Consider the following 18,358-nt stretch of genomic DNA (forward strand, 5'->3'; position numbering starts at 1 on the left):
ATGTACAAGTTAACTCAACTCAAGCCACATCCTATGGCGAATCAAGTTTCAGCAGCTTCTTTCATGGATGATTGGCATCGGTAGTTGGGGCATCCAAACTTTCACAAGTTATCTGATTTAGTTAGGCAAAATAAGATAATTGTTTCTGATACAGAAATGAGTCCCTGTTCTAGTTGTCGCTTAGGCAAATTATCTCGAATGTCTTTAGTTTCTAAGGAACATCAAAGTCAAAAACCATTTGATATTGTTTTTTCAGATGTATGGGGTCCTGCCCCTGTGCAATCTAGTTTGGGTCATCGTTATTTTGTTCTATTTATTGATGATTTCACTCGTTTTACATGGGTTTACTTCTTGAAAAATAAAAGTGAGGTGTACGATGTTTTTATTCAGTTTGAAAAGCTCATCAAACGTCAATTTGGCAAACCTATATTAGCCTTTCATTCAGATTGGGGAGGTGAATATCAACGTTTGAATCATTATTTTAAAGCTACCGGTATTGTTCATAGGATTGCTTGCCCATATACTCATGAGCAAAATGGTACATCAGAGAGAAAAATTCGTCATCTTGTAGATACTAGTCTTACCCTCTTAGCTCATACTTCTTTACCATTAAAGTACTGGAATTATGCTATAGAACAGAGTGCCATGTTGATTAATACTTTACCATCTGATGTCTTGCAGAAAGTTTTACCCTTTTTTAAGCTATTCTCCAAAGACCTAAACTATTTATCATTTCAGCCATTTGGATATAGTATTTTTCCTTTGTTGCGCCCTTACAATAAACACAAATTTAGTTACCGGTCCACTGAATGTGTGTATCTTGGGCAAAGTCCTTTTCATTCTGCCTATAGATGTTTAGATTTTAAGACAAGGCGAGTGTATTTGGCAAAGCATGTTCGATTTGTGCCTCGAGAATTTCCCTATGCCAAGTTCACAGTACCAGCTGATATGCAAGAACCACAAGCTGATCCAACATGGCTATAGGTTACTTGTACAACGCCATCTTCATCGTTGCCTTCATCAGGTACATCTCCTTTTTCTACTCCATCTTCACCACGCACTCCAATTTAGTCTTTATCACCATTAATCTCTCAACATTCTGCAGAACCATTGTTACAATCTGTCTCATCTACAGGTTTACCAATTATTTCTGATCTTGCTTCACCTATTCCTCCCATTCGAACACATTCAATGGTTTTGAGGACTAATCCAAAACCAAATCCAAAATATGCATCTGTTACTCAATTTGTGCCATTTCAGGAACCAAAAACTTTCTTGCAAGCTCATAAACAACAGGAGTGGCGTGATGCTATGCAAGAAGAAATTTCAGCTTTACTGAAGAATCAAACTTGGATATTGGTACCACGACCAGCAAAGGCAAATATTATTCAGAATAAATGGGTCTATCGGATTAAACAACACTCTAATGGGCATATTGAGCGCTACAAAGCTTGTTTAGTCGCGAAAGGCTTTACATAGCAGCAGGGTCTTGATTACACAGAGACCTTTTCCCCAGTTGTCAAGTTCACCACTGTTCGCATTCTTTTGTGTTTGGCTGTAACGAAAGGATGGGAAATGCGTCAGTTAGATATTTCAAATGCTTTTCTTTATGGTTTTTTAGATGAAGATTTGTATATGGAACAACCAAAAGGCTTTGTTGATAACACAAAATCTGATTATGTTTGCAAGCTTCAGAAATCTCTTTATGGATTGAAGCAGGCGCCACGGGTTTGGTTTGAAAGGCTCAAGAAATTTCTATGCTCTCTTCAATTCCATCATACACAGGCAGATCACTCTTTATTTATCTATACTAATGGTATTGATAAAATATTTGTGCTTGTCTATGTTGATGACATTCTTGTCACAGGAACAAAGTCATCACTCATTGATTGGTTTATTCGAAAATTGGCTGTTACATTTCCTATTTGAGATCTTGGTGAGATTAATTATTTTCTTGGAGTAGAGGCTACAAGAACATCAGATGGCTTATTACTTTCTCAAAGTAAGTATCTCTCTGAAATCTTACAAGCAACAAACATGGAAGACTCCAAATCATGTGCCACACCTATGGCAGCAACACCAAATCTCAGTAAAGAAATGGGCACTTTATTGGATTCTATGAAAGAATATCGCCAGGTAGTAGGGGCCTTGCAGTATTTGACTATTACTAGACCGGATATTGCCTTTGCTGTCAACAAATTAGCTCAATTTTTACATTGTGCCACAAATATTCATTGGCAAGCATGCAAGAGATTGTTGCGTTATCTTAAGGGTTCCGCCACTCAAGGTCTTCTGCTTCGTCCATCATCAACTTTCTCACTTCAATGTTATTCGGACAGTGATTGGGCTGGTGCCCTGATGATAGACATTCCACAGGTGGTTACCTAGTTTATTTTGGTGAAAATTTAATCTCCTGGTCCAGTAAGAAGCAACCAACAGTAGCACGATCAAGTACATAGAGTGAATATAAGGCTATCGCGAATGCTACTGCTGAATTAATGTGGGTTACTTCTCTTTTGCGAGAAATTGGATATGCTCCTACCCATTCTGCGACAATATGGTGTGATAATGTCAGTGCCATTTATCTTACTTCAAATCCTGTTTTCCATGCTCGCACAAAGCATGTTGAAATAGATTATCACTTTATTCGAGATCAAATAAGGCTAGGCATTGTTTCTATTCGTTTTCTCAAAAGTGCGGATCAAATCGCAGATATCTTGACCAAGCCATTGGGACAACAATTATTTGCATCTCATTTATGCAAGCTTAGACTACAGTCACCTGCAGTTCAGCTTGAAGGGGGCTGTTACGGATAATATTAAGTTATTCTACTAATATTATCTCTTCTCAATTAGCTGTATTTAGTTATATTCTAATACTAATCTTGTACTCTCATAGTTATCCTCTATAACTACTATATACGTAGAACTGTATAAGTAGAGTTGATTATTGAATACAAAATACATTGAAAACCTAATTCTCTCTAAGTTTTACAATGCTGAAGAAGAAGAATCTCCAGCTACAACCCAATCTATCAGGTAGCCAACAATTTCCATAAGAAAAGGAAAACAATGCTGAAGAAGAAGAAGATAACATCGGGTCTAGGTATTTTTTTTGAGTTGCAGCTCGATTTAAGAGTTTTTTTTTAAATTTTATTTTAGAAGAAAAAAAATTATTTCATATTTAGAAATAAATATTGATTTTGTGACTAAGTTAATAGTGTTAAAAGAAATGTTAATGTAATTTGTTAAAATTATTTTTTTATTGACGTTATTCAATATAAAATTCACAAATCAAAGCATTTACAGTATTTATAGATTTAATTTCATGATAAATGCATCTGAATAAATTTTAGAATATAATTTTATTCCTTTAATTTTCAATTTTCAATTTTTAATCTCTATCTAAACAAAAATCGCAAGCCAAAATAACCAATTCAATTTTCAATCTCCATCTAAACAAAAATCGCAAGCCAAAATAACCAATTATAAAAGTGGAGTTAAAAAAATTATTTTTTAAAGTTAATCAAAATATTATTTTTATAATTTTAAAAATTATTTATCATTTCTATATATTTTTTAAATTAATTAAAATACTAAATTTGTATATTTTAAATTATAAAAATAATATTTTATTATTAACAAAATATAAGTTTAATTAATTTAAAATTTAAAATTTAACTTATTTAATTTTAAAAAAAGTATAGACATTTAATTGAATTTATTCCTTTCATTAGTTTAAAAGCAATTATGAAGTTAGACAAATGAAACTTTAAATTGGTAGAATTAATATATAACTATTAACTTTTTAAAAATTGAGGGATGTATATATTATTTTTTACATAATTTAAGGATGAAAAAGTAATTTCTTAAAAAAATAGCACGAAGAAGTTGAGATTCCACCCACGGAGGAATGGTAAGGAGAGGCCACAAAAACCAGCTCCCACTCATCTTTTTATCAAATTTTTATTATTTAATGTTAATTAAGTTAAAATTTTATGAAATTAACATAGCAAATTGATAACTAAAGAAAAATTAATTTTAGATTTTAATTTGTTTTTATTCTATAAAATCTAAATATCTCGATAATAAAAAAATCTGAAATGTTTTTCATGATACAAGATGAGCTTAAAATAATATTTATGCATAAAATGTTTAATAATTAAGGTTGAAAACGTGATTTTCTCCGCATTATTAGATTAGTATCAGCAATACAAGATGAGCTTAAAATAATATTTAGGTTTAAAATGTTTAATAACTAAGGTTGAAAACGTGATTTTCTCCGCATTATTAGATTAGTATCAGCACATTTTTTTGCAAAATAATAATTTTAAAATTAAATTATACATTAATTTTTAAATTTTAATATAATTAATATATCAATTTCTATATTTTTAAAATTTTCGGTTACACCATTTCATAATCTAATTACGTGTTATTTCATTTATTTTTATCATAAAAAATATAAAAATATTTTTATTATCTTTTTAAATTGATAAACTACACTTAAATTCTTAAATTTTAATATAATTAATATATGAATACTAAAATTTAACATATCAATTTCTATATTTTTAAAATCGACAGCTACATTTCCCTATAATCTATTCGTCCAAATTAGATATCATTCTATCTATTTTTATCGTAAAATTTTTATTATCTTTTTAAATTGATAAACTATAATTAAATTCTTAAATTTTAGTATAATTAATGGATAGTCTCTGTATCTTTAAAATTATAAATTTAAATTCCTCTATAATCATTCAATCCTTATCATAAACTTAAATTTCTCTATAATCATTCAGTCCTTATCTTTTATGATTTAAGCATTTTGCTCCTCCATTTTTTATTTGAAAAAACACTTAAACCCATTAACTTTTATCTATAATATCTCATTTAACTAATTTTTATTTTTGTTTTTCAATTTCTATTCATAAAAATATTTTAATAGTTATAAATTTAAAATTTTCAGAAAATACTTACAATTTCAACTATTTTTCAGTGGTAATAAATAACATTTAAGTAGATAGTAAATTTTTATGGAGAATATTTAAGTTTAACCATCAACTAGTTTTAAACTAATATTTATAATGGGTGGAAGAATCGTAATTTTAGACGGATTAAATATAAAGAGATCTAGAGATTTAATTTTAAAAATATAAAAATTTATATGTCAATCATATTAAAAATCAGGAATCAAAGTATAGTTTATATAATATAAAATTATTCCCTATATTGAAAGGAATTTAAGTGTTTATAAAAATATTTCAGGTATTTTAAATGTTTATTCTCCTTTTAATCGGTTGACTAATGGAATTATGGATACTAATGAAATTATGGATAAAAATAGAGGTAGGCAGTATCCGATTCAAACAAAAAAATACTAACCGAATTAAATTAATTTAAAATTTTGATTTGTAATTTATTCTTTTTTATTTTATTTAATTTTTATTTTCAGAAAATTTAAATATTTTAATTCGATTCGATTTTATTTAAAAAAATAGTAAATCTGAATCGATTAGTGACAATAGTATATTATTTTTAATAATATAGAGAGATTAGATTATAGTATTAAATTTTAAAATACTAAAAATAAATTATAAAAAATTAAAGTCCATTAAAAATTAAATCAATTAAACTAAATCAAATTGAATCAGTTTAGTTCAATTCAAATCAATTTATCTAAAATCATTTGATTTAGATTTTCACAGACTAAATTTATTTGATTCGGTTTAATTTTAAACTGAATCGACTAAATGCTCACTCAAAATGAAAAGACTTCTAATTTGAATGTATTGACTATATAGAGATTTAAGTGTTCAATTTTAAAAATATAAAAATTAATCTGTTAATTTTCTTAAAATTTAAGAAGTATAATGTAATTTACTTTAATTTTAAATATTAAAATAAAAAAATTTATTCACATTAAATTAATTGCTAAAATATAGCTTTCAAAAAATAAATATGGTATTATATATGCAATTCAATAATTAGCATCGAAAATTTTCATTACTTTTATTTTATTCTAACATTAATTTTTTAAAAAAATTTAATTTCTATTAAAACTGCAATTTTATAATTGTAAAAATAATTTATCACGGTCAAACTAATTATATTTTGCAAATCAATAATATAATTTTCAAAATAACATACGGTTAACAATTAAACTTTTTTTTTTTAAGAAAAGAAAATTCTTTCTAAAATTAAAATTAGTCGAAGTAATCAAGCTAGCTAACAATCAATATATTTTATAACTTGATTGAAAATTTAATAAACAAATAAAAAATTATTGAAATAAAATAATTTCATTAATGAATACTTATCAATTAATTTCATCATAAAATATGAAAAAAGAGAGAATTAATTATTGGGAAATCTAATTATGTCATGTTAGAATATTTTTTATAAAATAAAATTAGATTTGAGTGATTTTATTAAAATAATTAAGATTATGCAAAAGCAATAAAATAAATGTATTGATAAAACTTTAAGGGAGATTTTGTTTTTTAATTAGAGGTCAGACTCATATGGCTAAGTCTAATTTTAAATTAGATTGATGAGGTCATGAAAACTACTACACTTAAATTAAAATTTATTTAAATTTATAATACATAAATTTAAGTTAACCAATTTGAATCAGTCTCAAAATTGATGGTTATTTTTTTTTTTAAACAAAGAGAAGAAATACATTATTGGCAAATAAAATACAATAAAGATAGGCTTTTGAAAAAAGTAAAAAAACTAAACAAAACCTATAAAGATAAGTCCAATCCAGAAATTAAGGGACCTCATTCAAACAAAGCATAATTTTAAGATAAACTGAAGCTCTGATCCAACTAAAGGGGATCCAAACGAAAGAGAAACTACTAGCCCATACAAGCATTACCGAGCCTTCTTCTATCAAAGACAGACCGAAATATAGAGTATCAAAGCACAAAGCTATAAGAGATATTAGACGCCAATAAAGACTACAAAAAAGTACAATTATAGAGGAAGATAGTAAAAACAAATTCAACTGATAGACTAAATAGAACCCGACCATCTCAATCTCATATAAATATAAGAGAACCGAGAGGTCGATGAAAAGTGGCACCTTAACGTCCTTTTAAGTATTTAATACAAGAGAAAAGACGGAGCCCATAAGATCTAACTCTGCAACAGCCAAAAGCGGCAAAGAAGGCAGAGTCTCCACCATCCTCAACCTGCACAAAAACCATCAACAAAGAAAATTAACATGCAGGGGAAATCTCACTAAAAATATAATATTAAAATATAGATCGAGGGAAGACTAGCGCATGTCTTTTAAAAAAATCTAAAAGACAAAAAAAATATCTACAATTCTCGGGAGAGGGGAGAGCAGGGCTGCACCATCAAGAGGAAAAAATAATCGGGCTGAAAAAACCGAGATCACACCAACACTAATGAAAAGGAAGAAAACCTTTGGAAAAAATCAAAGAGAAAAAGGCTTTCAATCACTTTGGATTGTTATTACTTAACTAAGGTGTATTTTTAAAAATAACTTTTTTTTATAGGAAATATAGTAATGAAAGGCTCCAATATGGTCTTACCATATTGAATTTGATAGCTTGATGTTAAATTATATAAGGCTAGACTTTTAATAATAAATTTAAATTTAATAATTTTATAAATAATATAAAAATATTTCAAAAATTTTATGAATAATTGTTATTTAGTTAATATTTTATATTAAAAAAAAGATGATACCACAAATAAAAATGAACTATTAAACATTTTTAAACACTTCTTAAAGAATTAAAAGTATAAATTTAATAAAAAAAACTTATATTTAGAAGGAGAGGAGAGAGAAGAAGTAAAGAGGAAGCATTTTTTCCTTTTTGAAGTGATTCCAAAGAGTTCTATTTATTATTTTTCTTTATATATATAATAAGAAAAACACAAGACTATTTTGTGAGTAAAATTTTTTATATTTAAATTAATAGAAAATTCAATGATGTACTTAGTGAAAGAGTCAATAATTCTAGTAGGACAATAATTTTATATTTGACTTTTAATTACTTAGAATTCTATTTAAAATAATACTCAAAATAACTTGTAAACTATTCGAGTATTGGGTCTTTTTTATTTGAACTTTTGAATTCAAATCAATTCCTTAATAGGTATTATGTTAAATCAATTTTATTTCTTTTATTTGTTTGGCATAGAAGTCAAGTCTAGTGTATTATATTAAATCAATTTTATTTCTTTTATCTATGACAATAAATCTAGTTTATGTTAAATGAGGTCAAAATTTAGTATTTTTGTTGCCTTCCCCTACCGTGGATAGGAGAAGAGCTTACATATTTGTTTTTGGTTGATTTTCCATCGATGATAAATTTCCCTATCCTTCCATCAACAAGAGAGGAGCTAGAAGCCTTAAGTGCTAGGCCTGACCGATTTCCTTTCGTTTGGCGGTGGGAGGGAAAGGATAAGAATTGATTCACCCGGTGGAGGAGTTTGTTTACCTTCTAGTGGTTGTTCTTTTTTCTATTTTGATATGTTTTCGCTACTTTTGGGCTTATAGTGTAAGATGTTATGAAATTTAGCTCCCAACTTTTGACAGAGTCTATGTTTGTTTCTTTTGAGGAATTCTATTTATCTTATGACAGGTTCTTCTTACGTGATTGGATGCAAACATCTTTGTGTGATTATGCTTTATTGGTGTCTTCATACCCTAGGTTAAATGTGATTCTGCTTTATTAGTGATCTTCATACTCTAGGTTAAAGGAATATAAGAGATTGAGTTCTGTCTATCCCTTCCAAGTATTTTCCTTTAATATTCAAAGTAAAAGCTAATTTAAAAATTTTCAAGTTTGTACTTAGATTTTGATTTTGGTTTTATGATGTGGGTATGGAAAGACTGAAAAATTCAAACCGCTTATAATGCGAGTTCATTCAGTGGATTATCAGATAATATTATTGTAGCACATGATTTGTATTCTTCATTTAATTAAAATGAGAATGGTTGATTCGATGGTTAATCTTCTCTAATTTGATTATTGGGTAAGTTAATTAAATTAAATTGAATTTTTTTTATTATGTTATGAACCCTATTATCAATCTTGCTCAATGGGGCATACTAATTTATATTTTATGTGCCTATTAAAAAAAAAAATTTAGACAATTAATTATATCTTTCACAACTCTATTTTGAAAATTATGTATTGCTAAATTATCCATTTTAAAATTTATTGTGTAAATTAAAAAAAAAAATAATTGAAGATGAACATAATCGTCTAATTTTTCATAAAAGTCTTTGTAAACATTGAGAATTTCCTCTAGAATTACATTAACCAAAATTGATTTTTTTTTGCCAGAACCAAAATTGATTTGAATGAAAAGATTTTGAAAGAACTGCTAGAAATAGTATTATAATAGCAACAAGTTGGAGTTAGGTTTCTTGCCAAAATTTTCTCAAGTGTTGGAGAAAACAAATAATAAAAATAAAAAAAAATAAAAAAATGATAATATTTATATTAAGTCATATAAATATAGCTAAAACTATAAATTTCATACGCTAAAGTCAAATCTTTTATTTATTTTATGATAAAAAATCTAAATAAATTTTTATAAAATTACATAATATTTTAATTTATTTTAAATTAAAAAAATTATATTCTTTCTTTTTAGATAAGAGAATTGATTTAAAAATTTTAATTAATTAAATTCTTATAAAATTCTTTATTTTTTCCTAATAAATGTTAGGATTTTTTTTAATCAACTGGGCCGAAAGATTGTAATATCATGAACTTGTTTTTTGGCCCACTTGGGTGGCTCTAGTCAACTGTCTATTTGAATTCCAGGTTTATGATATCCAGCCAGTCACTGGTCCAAGAAGACGCCGAGAAATCTCGTTGGAAGTTTCCGGCTCTTTCCCTTCACAGTGGCCTACTTCCTCCAACAAATTTTATTAATTGCGTGTCTCATATCCAAAAACGTGCCTTCTGACCACAACGAACCTGCTGCCTGCCATTATTGATTCCCTGTTCTCTGCTCATCAGCCCAATTTATAGACTTCTCCTTTATGCTTTTGCTCCATTACTTTCGGCCTCTAGCACAAATGAGCTGAAATGGGCAACAAGCTTTTCTCTTCCTTCTTCTTTTTCTTCTTCTTCATAATTTACTCCATTTGTTCCATTTCAGCCTCTTCATCCTGTCCCATAGATCTCAGTTATGTTCAAACCATCCCATGGGATTCATCTGGGTGTCGTAAGCCTGATAGGGGACATTGCTGTTTGACTCTTCTTAGCCTCTTTGGCATGGGAATAGCTCAGCATCTTAGAGAGACCTCTATGTTTCAACTGCCTGATGCTAATGCTTCCTCTTCTTGCCTCTCTGATTTTCAAACCAGGCTTTCTGCTATGTCCATTGATCCGTCATTAGTCCCTTTATGCTTCAACAACTCTAATCAATTTGTTGGTAATGCTTCTAGTTGTGTTGGAATTTTTACTACCCAAGATTGGACAGAGAAGGTGGGTCCAATCACCCCATTGCAGACTTCTTGTAAAGGAGATGTATCAGGATTAACTCAGTGCAGCTCCTGTCTTGATGCTGGCCAAAAGGTGACCTCCCAGTTGACGAGTTTAGATCCAGATGCCAATTCAAAATGCTTTTATTTCACCTGTTTGTATGCTGCTGCAATTGTTAATGAGCTTGGACCAATGGATCCCAAAACAGCTGCTTGCATGCTGGGCTTGCCATTGACAGGCTCAGCAACTAACAACACATCCAAAAGTTCCAGCAAAGATAAGTCTCTAAAAGTGGTCTTCGGATTCACAGGAGCGGCTGTTGGTTCTTTGCTTGCTGGTGGACTAATTCTCTGGTACAGGAGATGGCACAAGAGGAAGAAGCTTAATGCTTCACACGAGCAATATGTGAGCAGTTTCAGAACCGGCGTGTTGCCTAACTCAGGTGCAAAATGGTTTAACTTATCAGAACTCGAACGAGCTACTAAAGGATTTTCGAAGAGGAACTTCATTGGTCAAGGCACTTATGGGGTTGTGTATAAAGGCATTCTAGCAGATGGAACTACGGTTGCAGTGAAGCAAATGCAAGATTTGGATTCACAGGGAGATGAAGAATTCTCCAATGAAGTTGAGATCATAAGCAAAATCAGACACAGAAATCTTCTTTCTCTTCGAGGTTGCTGCGTTACAAGCGATATCTTGGAAGGCAAAAGGAGATATCTCGTCTATGATTTCATGTCCAACGGTAGCCTGAGTGACCATTTGTCCGGCGACCACAGCAGGACGCAACTGAGTTGGCCTCAGAGAAAGAACATTCTCCTTGACGTGGCCAAAGGACTCGCTTACTTGCACTACGGTCTGAAACCTGCCATTTATCACCGAGACATCAAGACCACAAACATACTACTGGACATGGAAATGAAAGCAAAAGTTGCAGACTTTGGGTTGGCGAAGCAAAGCTTGGAAGGCCAGTCACATCTCACCACAAGAGTGGCCGGAACCCATGGCTACTTAGCACCGGAATATGCTCTCTACGGTCAGTTAACAGAGAAAAGCGATGTCTACAGCTTTGGAATTGTGATTCTTGAAGTAATGAGCGGAAGGAAAGTGCTTGATACGTCGAATTCTTCGTTTCTTTTGATTACTGATTGGGCATGGACGTTGGCAAAATCTGGGAAAATAGAGAAAATTTTTGATGAATCTATAAGGGAGGAGGGACCCAAAGGGGTGATGGAGAGATTTGTTCATGTTGGGATTCTTTGTGCACATGTAATGGTGGCATTTAGACCTACCATTGCTGAAGCTCTTAGAATGCTAGAGGGTGACATTGACATCCCACAGTTACCTGACAGACCAATGCCGCTCGGCCACGAAGCATTTAGATCGTCTCTCTTGTGTAGTAACAGTTCAAGTGAAAGATCAAGAACCACCAGCAGTTCCAGTAAAAGCTTAGTGTAGATTGTGGATAAGTTGAGATTTCTTGGATTTGATTAATCTTTGTTTGGTCAGAAAATTCAAAATTCTATCTGCTAGCTGACTTTTGATCTGAATTTCTATTTTGAATTTATACATTCAGTGATGGGCTAGTTTTTTTTTTTTTTTTTTTTTTTTTAATTATTTTCATGCTGTAAATATTATGCACGTGGTAATGTTATTGAAAAATATATTAATTAATCATATTTGCTGGGAATATTTCTTTTATTTATGATCAGCTTTCACGGCAAAAGTTGATTTTTAAGCTTTGACAATTCTTACTTCTTTGGGTCAAAGTTGTAGCAGTTTGATAGCCACTTGTATTGAAAGTCAAAACAATGGTAGTAATTATCTGAATATTTTCCATTTAATTTTGTTTTCTAAATTTGTAATTGCAAATTAGCATATTGATTCTTTTTAATTTAAATAAATTTCATTTAAAAAAAATTGGAATGATGAATGATTTTATAAAAATTTTATATAATTTATTTTTTAAGAAAAATTGAATTATTTCATATAAAGTTATTTACTCTTATAAAAATAGTATGGTTAGTTTAAAAAAAGTCGTATAGTTAATGGAATAGTGTTAATAAAGAATTTTATGAAAAAAAATTAGAGAGAAACTGTGAATTTATTTGAGAAATTAATAATCCAAACAACATTAGTTAAAATATTTGAGAGAATTTTTTATATCAAGAGTCTAAAAAGTATTATTATGTAATTTTATAAAATTCATTTTAAATTCCATTAAAATCAAACAAGCTCTTAAGCAACCAAACAAAGGATAAGTTTTATTTCTTTGCATGATATGTTGGTAATGATCTTAACAGCAGCGGGATAAAAAAAAATCCCAGTTCCTCTTTAAGTTATTATAGCTTGATACTGTGGTATTACTCAGAAATATACGATCTTTAAATGGATCACTAATAATTGTGAATGTGGAAAGGAAGTTGCAGCTACAAAAGGATGAGATGTAGGGAAAGAGTCCAAGAATTCTTCTCAGGTGTACAATCAAGGAAAACTGGAAGTGCCAAAGATGAGATTTGGCAAGGAAGCAGCAATAAGAAATTGTAATGAATCATCCATAGGGTCAGTCCAATTCCATTCATTAAAAGATATATTAATACTAAAGAACATATCTTTTAATCAAAAAATATTTTACCCAAAGAGACGTATATGATCAAAAGATATATTCATTAGTATTTTTTTTTCTATATAAAAAGAAATTTAAAAAAAGAAATGGGGGCATTTCTTGGATTTTTTTTTTGCACATAACAATAAAACATATAAAAAAAATTATTTTTAGAAAAAAAGTATACGCATTTTGATTTTCATTCTGAAGTTGGCTCTCATTTAATCAAAGATGAAAATTTTTAATTCTATGAAAAAGTACAGAGCGTAAAATACTTTATATATATTTAGAAATTAATGATATAAATAATGACGATATTAAGATATTATGTACAAATATGAATTGAAATTGTGGAATTCATGTATATGAAACAATGTGTTGAATCGTCCGACCATTTCTTCAGCAGCAAAATAAATAACTCCATCCCAGCTATGGATATTTGAGGATCTACAGAAACTCTGCCTTTCCTCAAAGCGAAATCGATTGCACAGCTCGGAGATACCTGCTTGTTAGTTGTGAGGAATTTTCCTTTTCTTTTCTTTTTTTTCATAATTCTTAGTTCGCCATCCACTTCGATCACTTTTTGTCAAGTTATTTATTTTCACCATTCAATAAATACTAGTAAAAGGAAAAAACAATGGAGACGCAACGCCATCATTTAGTAGAGCAGGAGCCCATTTTCCAAAGACGCCATTCAGACAAATTTTTCGTTTGCATTGTAGTGTAAAATATTGACATTGATTATGGTGTTGTATCCTAAGAATCAAAAAGCTGCTCATTCAAAAGGCTCCAATTGTTTGAAAATTCATAAATTTCTCTATAGAACTCTTGATTGAATCGATGCTACTAGATTAGTATATAGAAAGACACTTGCACCCAAACTGAACAGGCGAAGCAGAAATTGTTACTGAAACAAAAATTTACTCTTTTTTTTTTTTTTCCCGAATGCAGGAAAATAAGTCCCATCTATCTTCTGGGCACCGTACAAATGACTAGTTTCAGAGTTGGATCTAATAAATCTCGCAAACACTTGACAAAGCATGACGATAGGATCCAATCCCCCTAGTGTCGCCTTGTTTTAGATTCAGTTTTAGAAAGTACCACCCCTGAAAGCTTGTTTACCTCATACAGCAGTCCTACCGAGAACAAGAAGCTGCACCAAATATAAAAAGATGAACTCAGCCATTTCATATATTTGCACTTGCAGGACATTTCAATTTCAATTTTCTATTTACCACATAGATTAGATGATGCCACTTATGATTTTGTCCGCTGCACGATGATTGTTATACTAAATAGGATAATGTCATGATGCCATGAACACCTACGGTGAAGTCTACATGAAAGGGATTTGAGACTAGAGTCTCTGAATTGGAATCCATAATCCATAAAGTTAATACAACTCCCCTACTCAGTACTCCCATGTCAACTAACACTATACACACACCTAAAAGAATGTGATGACCAAACCAATTCAGAAACATTGATGGGATATGCAGTACAATGATGGTTACACCTCGTTCAACATTTCAACACAGAAAAAAGTTTCAAGCTCACTTGCTCAACTAATTGTGTCAACTCCATTGATATTGATGCAAAATTTTCTAGTGAATCAAAATAGGTTCTTCCCATAAATGCTCAATGGTGAACACACTTGAACACATTTTTAAATTAACTGCCTGCTTTTTCTATTTAAAGGTTTCATTACAGTGAACCTCCAAGTTTGGTGGATGTCTACCACCCTTGTATTGCAATTAGTAAGACCACCAAACTCGATATTGATGGCTCATGTATTTCAGAAAAGCATCCATTACCAAGAATGCAAATTGAAAGAAAAAACCATTTGTAAAATCTGAATATTACCATGTTGTGATGCAAACTCGATGAACAGTGCCGGCAGCAATGAGAGCAACAGCTTCTGCCAATATAACTGCAAAAGAAAAGGAGACAAGTTAATATACAAGCAAAGAATGTGGTTCAACAGATGCCACAACTCAGTAACAGGTGCATCCCAGTAATGCTTGTGGATAGCAGCCCTGATCAAGATGTCTGACGTGCCATTATATTCCTCAGATAATTACCCATAGTTAATGTTGAATAACATAAAGAAGACAATGAAAATACCCCAAGAAGATAGAAAGTTGGGAGGGAAAAATTGATGACTGGGCCATGGTTCCCATCCCCAACCCTTGTCCCATCCAAATAATTATATTTGAACATCATGAAGCACTATGGAGAATGGATTAGCCAGCTAGTGAGATGGAAAAGGTAGCTGACAACAATAGACTTCCAGCACCTTAACCCATGCATAAAAAAAACCCGAATAGACATCTTTTCATTTTCCTTTGAGTCAGGTCAAAATTTAACAAAACTTATGCACTACCAACTGATAATCTCATGCTCCATTAGTCATGCCACTTGAAAATAATAGCAACCTATGATTTCCGCTTCTTATTTGATCTGAAAGGCTATGAAAGATAAGGGGGAAAAGGTCAACTAATGCAAGGTACTGATAATAATTACATGGGTAAGGATTAAGGACCTGTCAGTAGAATCTAAGTGTGAAAATGGTGAAAGAGGTTGTATTTGAGACATAAATACAAACAAGCACAACAAAAGTAGTTTTACTGACACTGGTCTGTAACATGCACAGTAAAAGTGTAGGGTGGATATAATTGGATAAAAAATGGTGAGCATCCTGATGATAGTTCATATTTAATAATCCAGCTCTGCAGGGACCAAATGCCAAGTGCATAAAAGCGTTGTTGATTGCATCAAAGGTATATTGTATAAGATGCCCTTTAAATTTATTCTGTGGTACTTGATCAATAGCAGCTCGATTAACCAAAAACAGGTAACTCAGAATTATGTAGACAAAATGCCATACCTGTGCCCCAGCCAGTCTTCATGCCACAGGTTTCCTGGAAATTCCCAAGGAACTACAAACAGTAACGCAGTAAATGCATAATCACATAAAATTTTATTAACATTTACAAATGATGAATTCAGAACTGAGCTTTTTGCTTCGTGATTACAGTATTGAAATAAGCACATGACTGACACATTTGATCAGAAATGCATTTCCATATAAAAAAGATAAATAAGTGAACTACAGACATAGAATACTACCATTTTTGAGACCTGGAAGCAAGCTCACTACTACAATTGAAGGAAGAAAACCATGTAGGAATGAGCAAAATTAAGAAGAAAGAGATTTTACAGTCACATTGCCAATTTTTTCAGAAAGAGAATACTAGGAAAAGTAGGAATGAAAACAAACAAAAAAAAATATTAGAGAAGAAACCTCGTAACCAAACAAATGAAATTATAAAAATTTCAACAGCAAGAAGCATATCTGGTAAAAAATATGAAACTTTGAAAGCCCTAGACTGTGCTTGCACATACTGCTCCCTCCCGTAACATTCAAGCAGACATAATATAAAAATACAATATACATTACAAGCATTGACATATGAACGGACAAAAGATAAGCCGGAAAGGAAAAAAGTACACAGGAACAAGAGAAAGGGCTATTAATTAGGAGCTTCACACTTACCGTTAGCAGCACAAGAAATAGAAGAGAACTAATGAAGCCTCCAAGTATGGTGAATAACTCTGTTGATGCTAACTTTCCCCGATACATCTCTTGAAGGGAAAGAATAACAGTGAACAAAAGAAAGGAATAAAGCATGGAACTTCCTGGTCCTGCCATTATCTTCATATTCCACAATATCGAAAAAAAAAAAAAAGGAACAAGTATCAGTAATATGATCAATGATCAGAATACTATCAAGGAAACTGGTTAAAGCACAAAACTCAGCCAATTCAACCGAGGGCTAAGAAAAACACACTAGTCAATGACTTGGTTCTAATTTAGGAAAATCATAGGGCCAAATAACAAAAAAAACACAGAGCCAGAAGCTCTTCGGTGTTCAATTACAAAATCTTTAGCAAATTCACTTATTCTAAAGTTGACCAAGAGAAAATTAACGAATCTAGCAGACTCAGAAACTTATAAATAGAGAAATCCACTTTTGAACCTACGAAATATAAATCACGCATTCAATCAACAGATCAATAAAGCTAATGAAAATTGGAATTGTCAGATCAATGCAGACCGAAATATTATGAAGTTCTGAACTTCCCTTCCTAAGTTCTGCTGCATTTTCTCGGAAACCAAACAGAGATCTGCCATAGAAAACCCTAACAGGGAAACTGAAGCCATACCTCAGAGTCAGAGACACGAAACTCTCCTCAGCTTATGCGCGGAGCTAAAGGTAACTAGAAATTATAGTACCATGGAATAGGTAACTGATTGTCCAGCAAAGAAACGCTGTCGTTTACGTTTTTTTTTCAATTAAAAAAAGTTTCACTCAAATCCCAAAAAATGAGGTGAAAATCACTAACACAAAAAATGATAAAGGTTTTTTGAATTTTATTATTTGAAATAATTGACAAATGAAGTAAATATATTTAATTTTCATAGTTTGGTTTTATTAATATAAAAAGATTTTTTTTTTTTGGAAAATGACAAAAAACCCATTAGACAATCCTACCTTAATTTTTCTTAATAATTATATTTCAAACTATAATAATTTAATTAAGTGTACTCTACAATTACCAACAATGCAAAATTTAAAAAGCCATTCATCACACTTTTAGTTATATGTTACAATTGGAAAAAAAAAAAGCCATAATTGTAATAATTGTAAATTTTAATTTTCACTTTTCTCTAAAATCAGAATTTTATTATAATTTTTGCTTTTATTAAATAAAAATTAAAACATAAAAAATAATAAATAATAAAATTATTATTATATTATAGATAAATTTATTAATTAATTTTTTAATTTTCAAAAATAAATTAAAACATTTCTTATTTTTAAAAGAATTTATTAATTTTTTCTTAAGATTCCTATATTTTTTTTTGGAAAAAACCGATTATTCAAGCTAATTTTAGTAAAATTTTTTAATAGTATATAAGTTTTTATACACGCATTTATAATCAATGTGAAGTTTTGAAAGATCGGTTCACAAAGTACTATGAGATATGCGCTCATACATCCTATAATTTTATAAATTTTTTATTGAATTGATTTATAATTTAATTTATATTAAATTAGTAATTCATGATATAATTTTTATATTAATATGTTTAATGATATTTAAAAATTATATTAAATTATAAATTTTAAAATAAAAAATAATAAAATTATTATATATTTTTTATAATTTTATTTTTTAATTAATAATTATATTTTAATTGATAA

The 18,358-nt window shown here is 30.1% G+C and overlaps 2 protein-coding genes across 3 annotated transcripts; one reads left to right on the plus strand and one right to left on the minus strand.

The window, feature by feature from the left end:
• Nucleotides 1-9,949: 9,949 nt before the first annotated feature.
• On the plus strand, nucleotides 9,950-12,084 carry LOC110608461 (probable receptor-like protein kinase At1g11050). Its single transcript, XM_021747684.2, has one exon. It carries the CDS (start codon nucleotides 10,088-10,090, stop codon nucleotides 11,939-11,941), a length of 1,854 nt encoding a protein of 617 aa, XP_021603376.1. The 5' UTR covers nucleotides 9,950-10,087; the 3' UTR covers nucleotides 11,942-12,084.
• Nucleotides 12,085-13,881: 1,797 nt separating this feature from the next.
• On the minus strand, nucleotides 13,882-17,427 carry LOC110609900 (protein KRTCAP2 homolog). Of its 2 annotated transcripts, none has more exons than XM_021749732.2 (5): nucleotides 17,316-17,427; nucleotides 16,645-16,803; nucleotides 15,976-16,027; nucleotides 14,952-15,018; nucleotides 13,882-14,241 (listed from the first exon to the last, which is right to left on the minus strand). In XM_021749732.2, the coding sequence occupies exons 2-5, from the start codon at nucleotides 16,798-16,800 to the stop codon at nucleotides 14,151-14,153; spliced, it is 366 nt and encodes a 121-aa protein (XP_021605424.1). In that variant the 5' UTR covers nucleotides 16,801-16,803; nucleotides 17,316-17,427; the 3' UTR covers nucleotides 13,882-14,150. The 2 variants fall into 2 exon arrangements, with proteins under 2 accessions (XP_021605424.1, XP_021605425.1); XM_021749733.1 differs by having other exon boundaries at nucleotides 17,207-17,338.
• Between the last annotated feature and the right edge of the window lie 931 nt (nucleotides 17,428-18,358).

The sequence above is a fragment of the Manihot esculenta genome, chromosome 2, assembly GCF_001659605.2.
Source record: "Manihot esculenta cultivar AM560-2 chromosome 2, M.esculenta_v8, whole genome shotgun sequence".
Classification (NCBI taxonomy): Eukaryota; Viridiplantae; Streptophyta; class Magnoliopsida; order Malpighiales; family Euphorbiaceae; genus Manihot; species Manihot esculenta.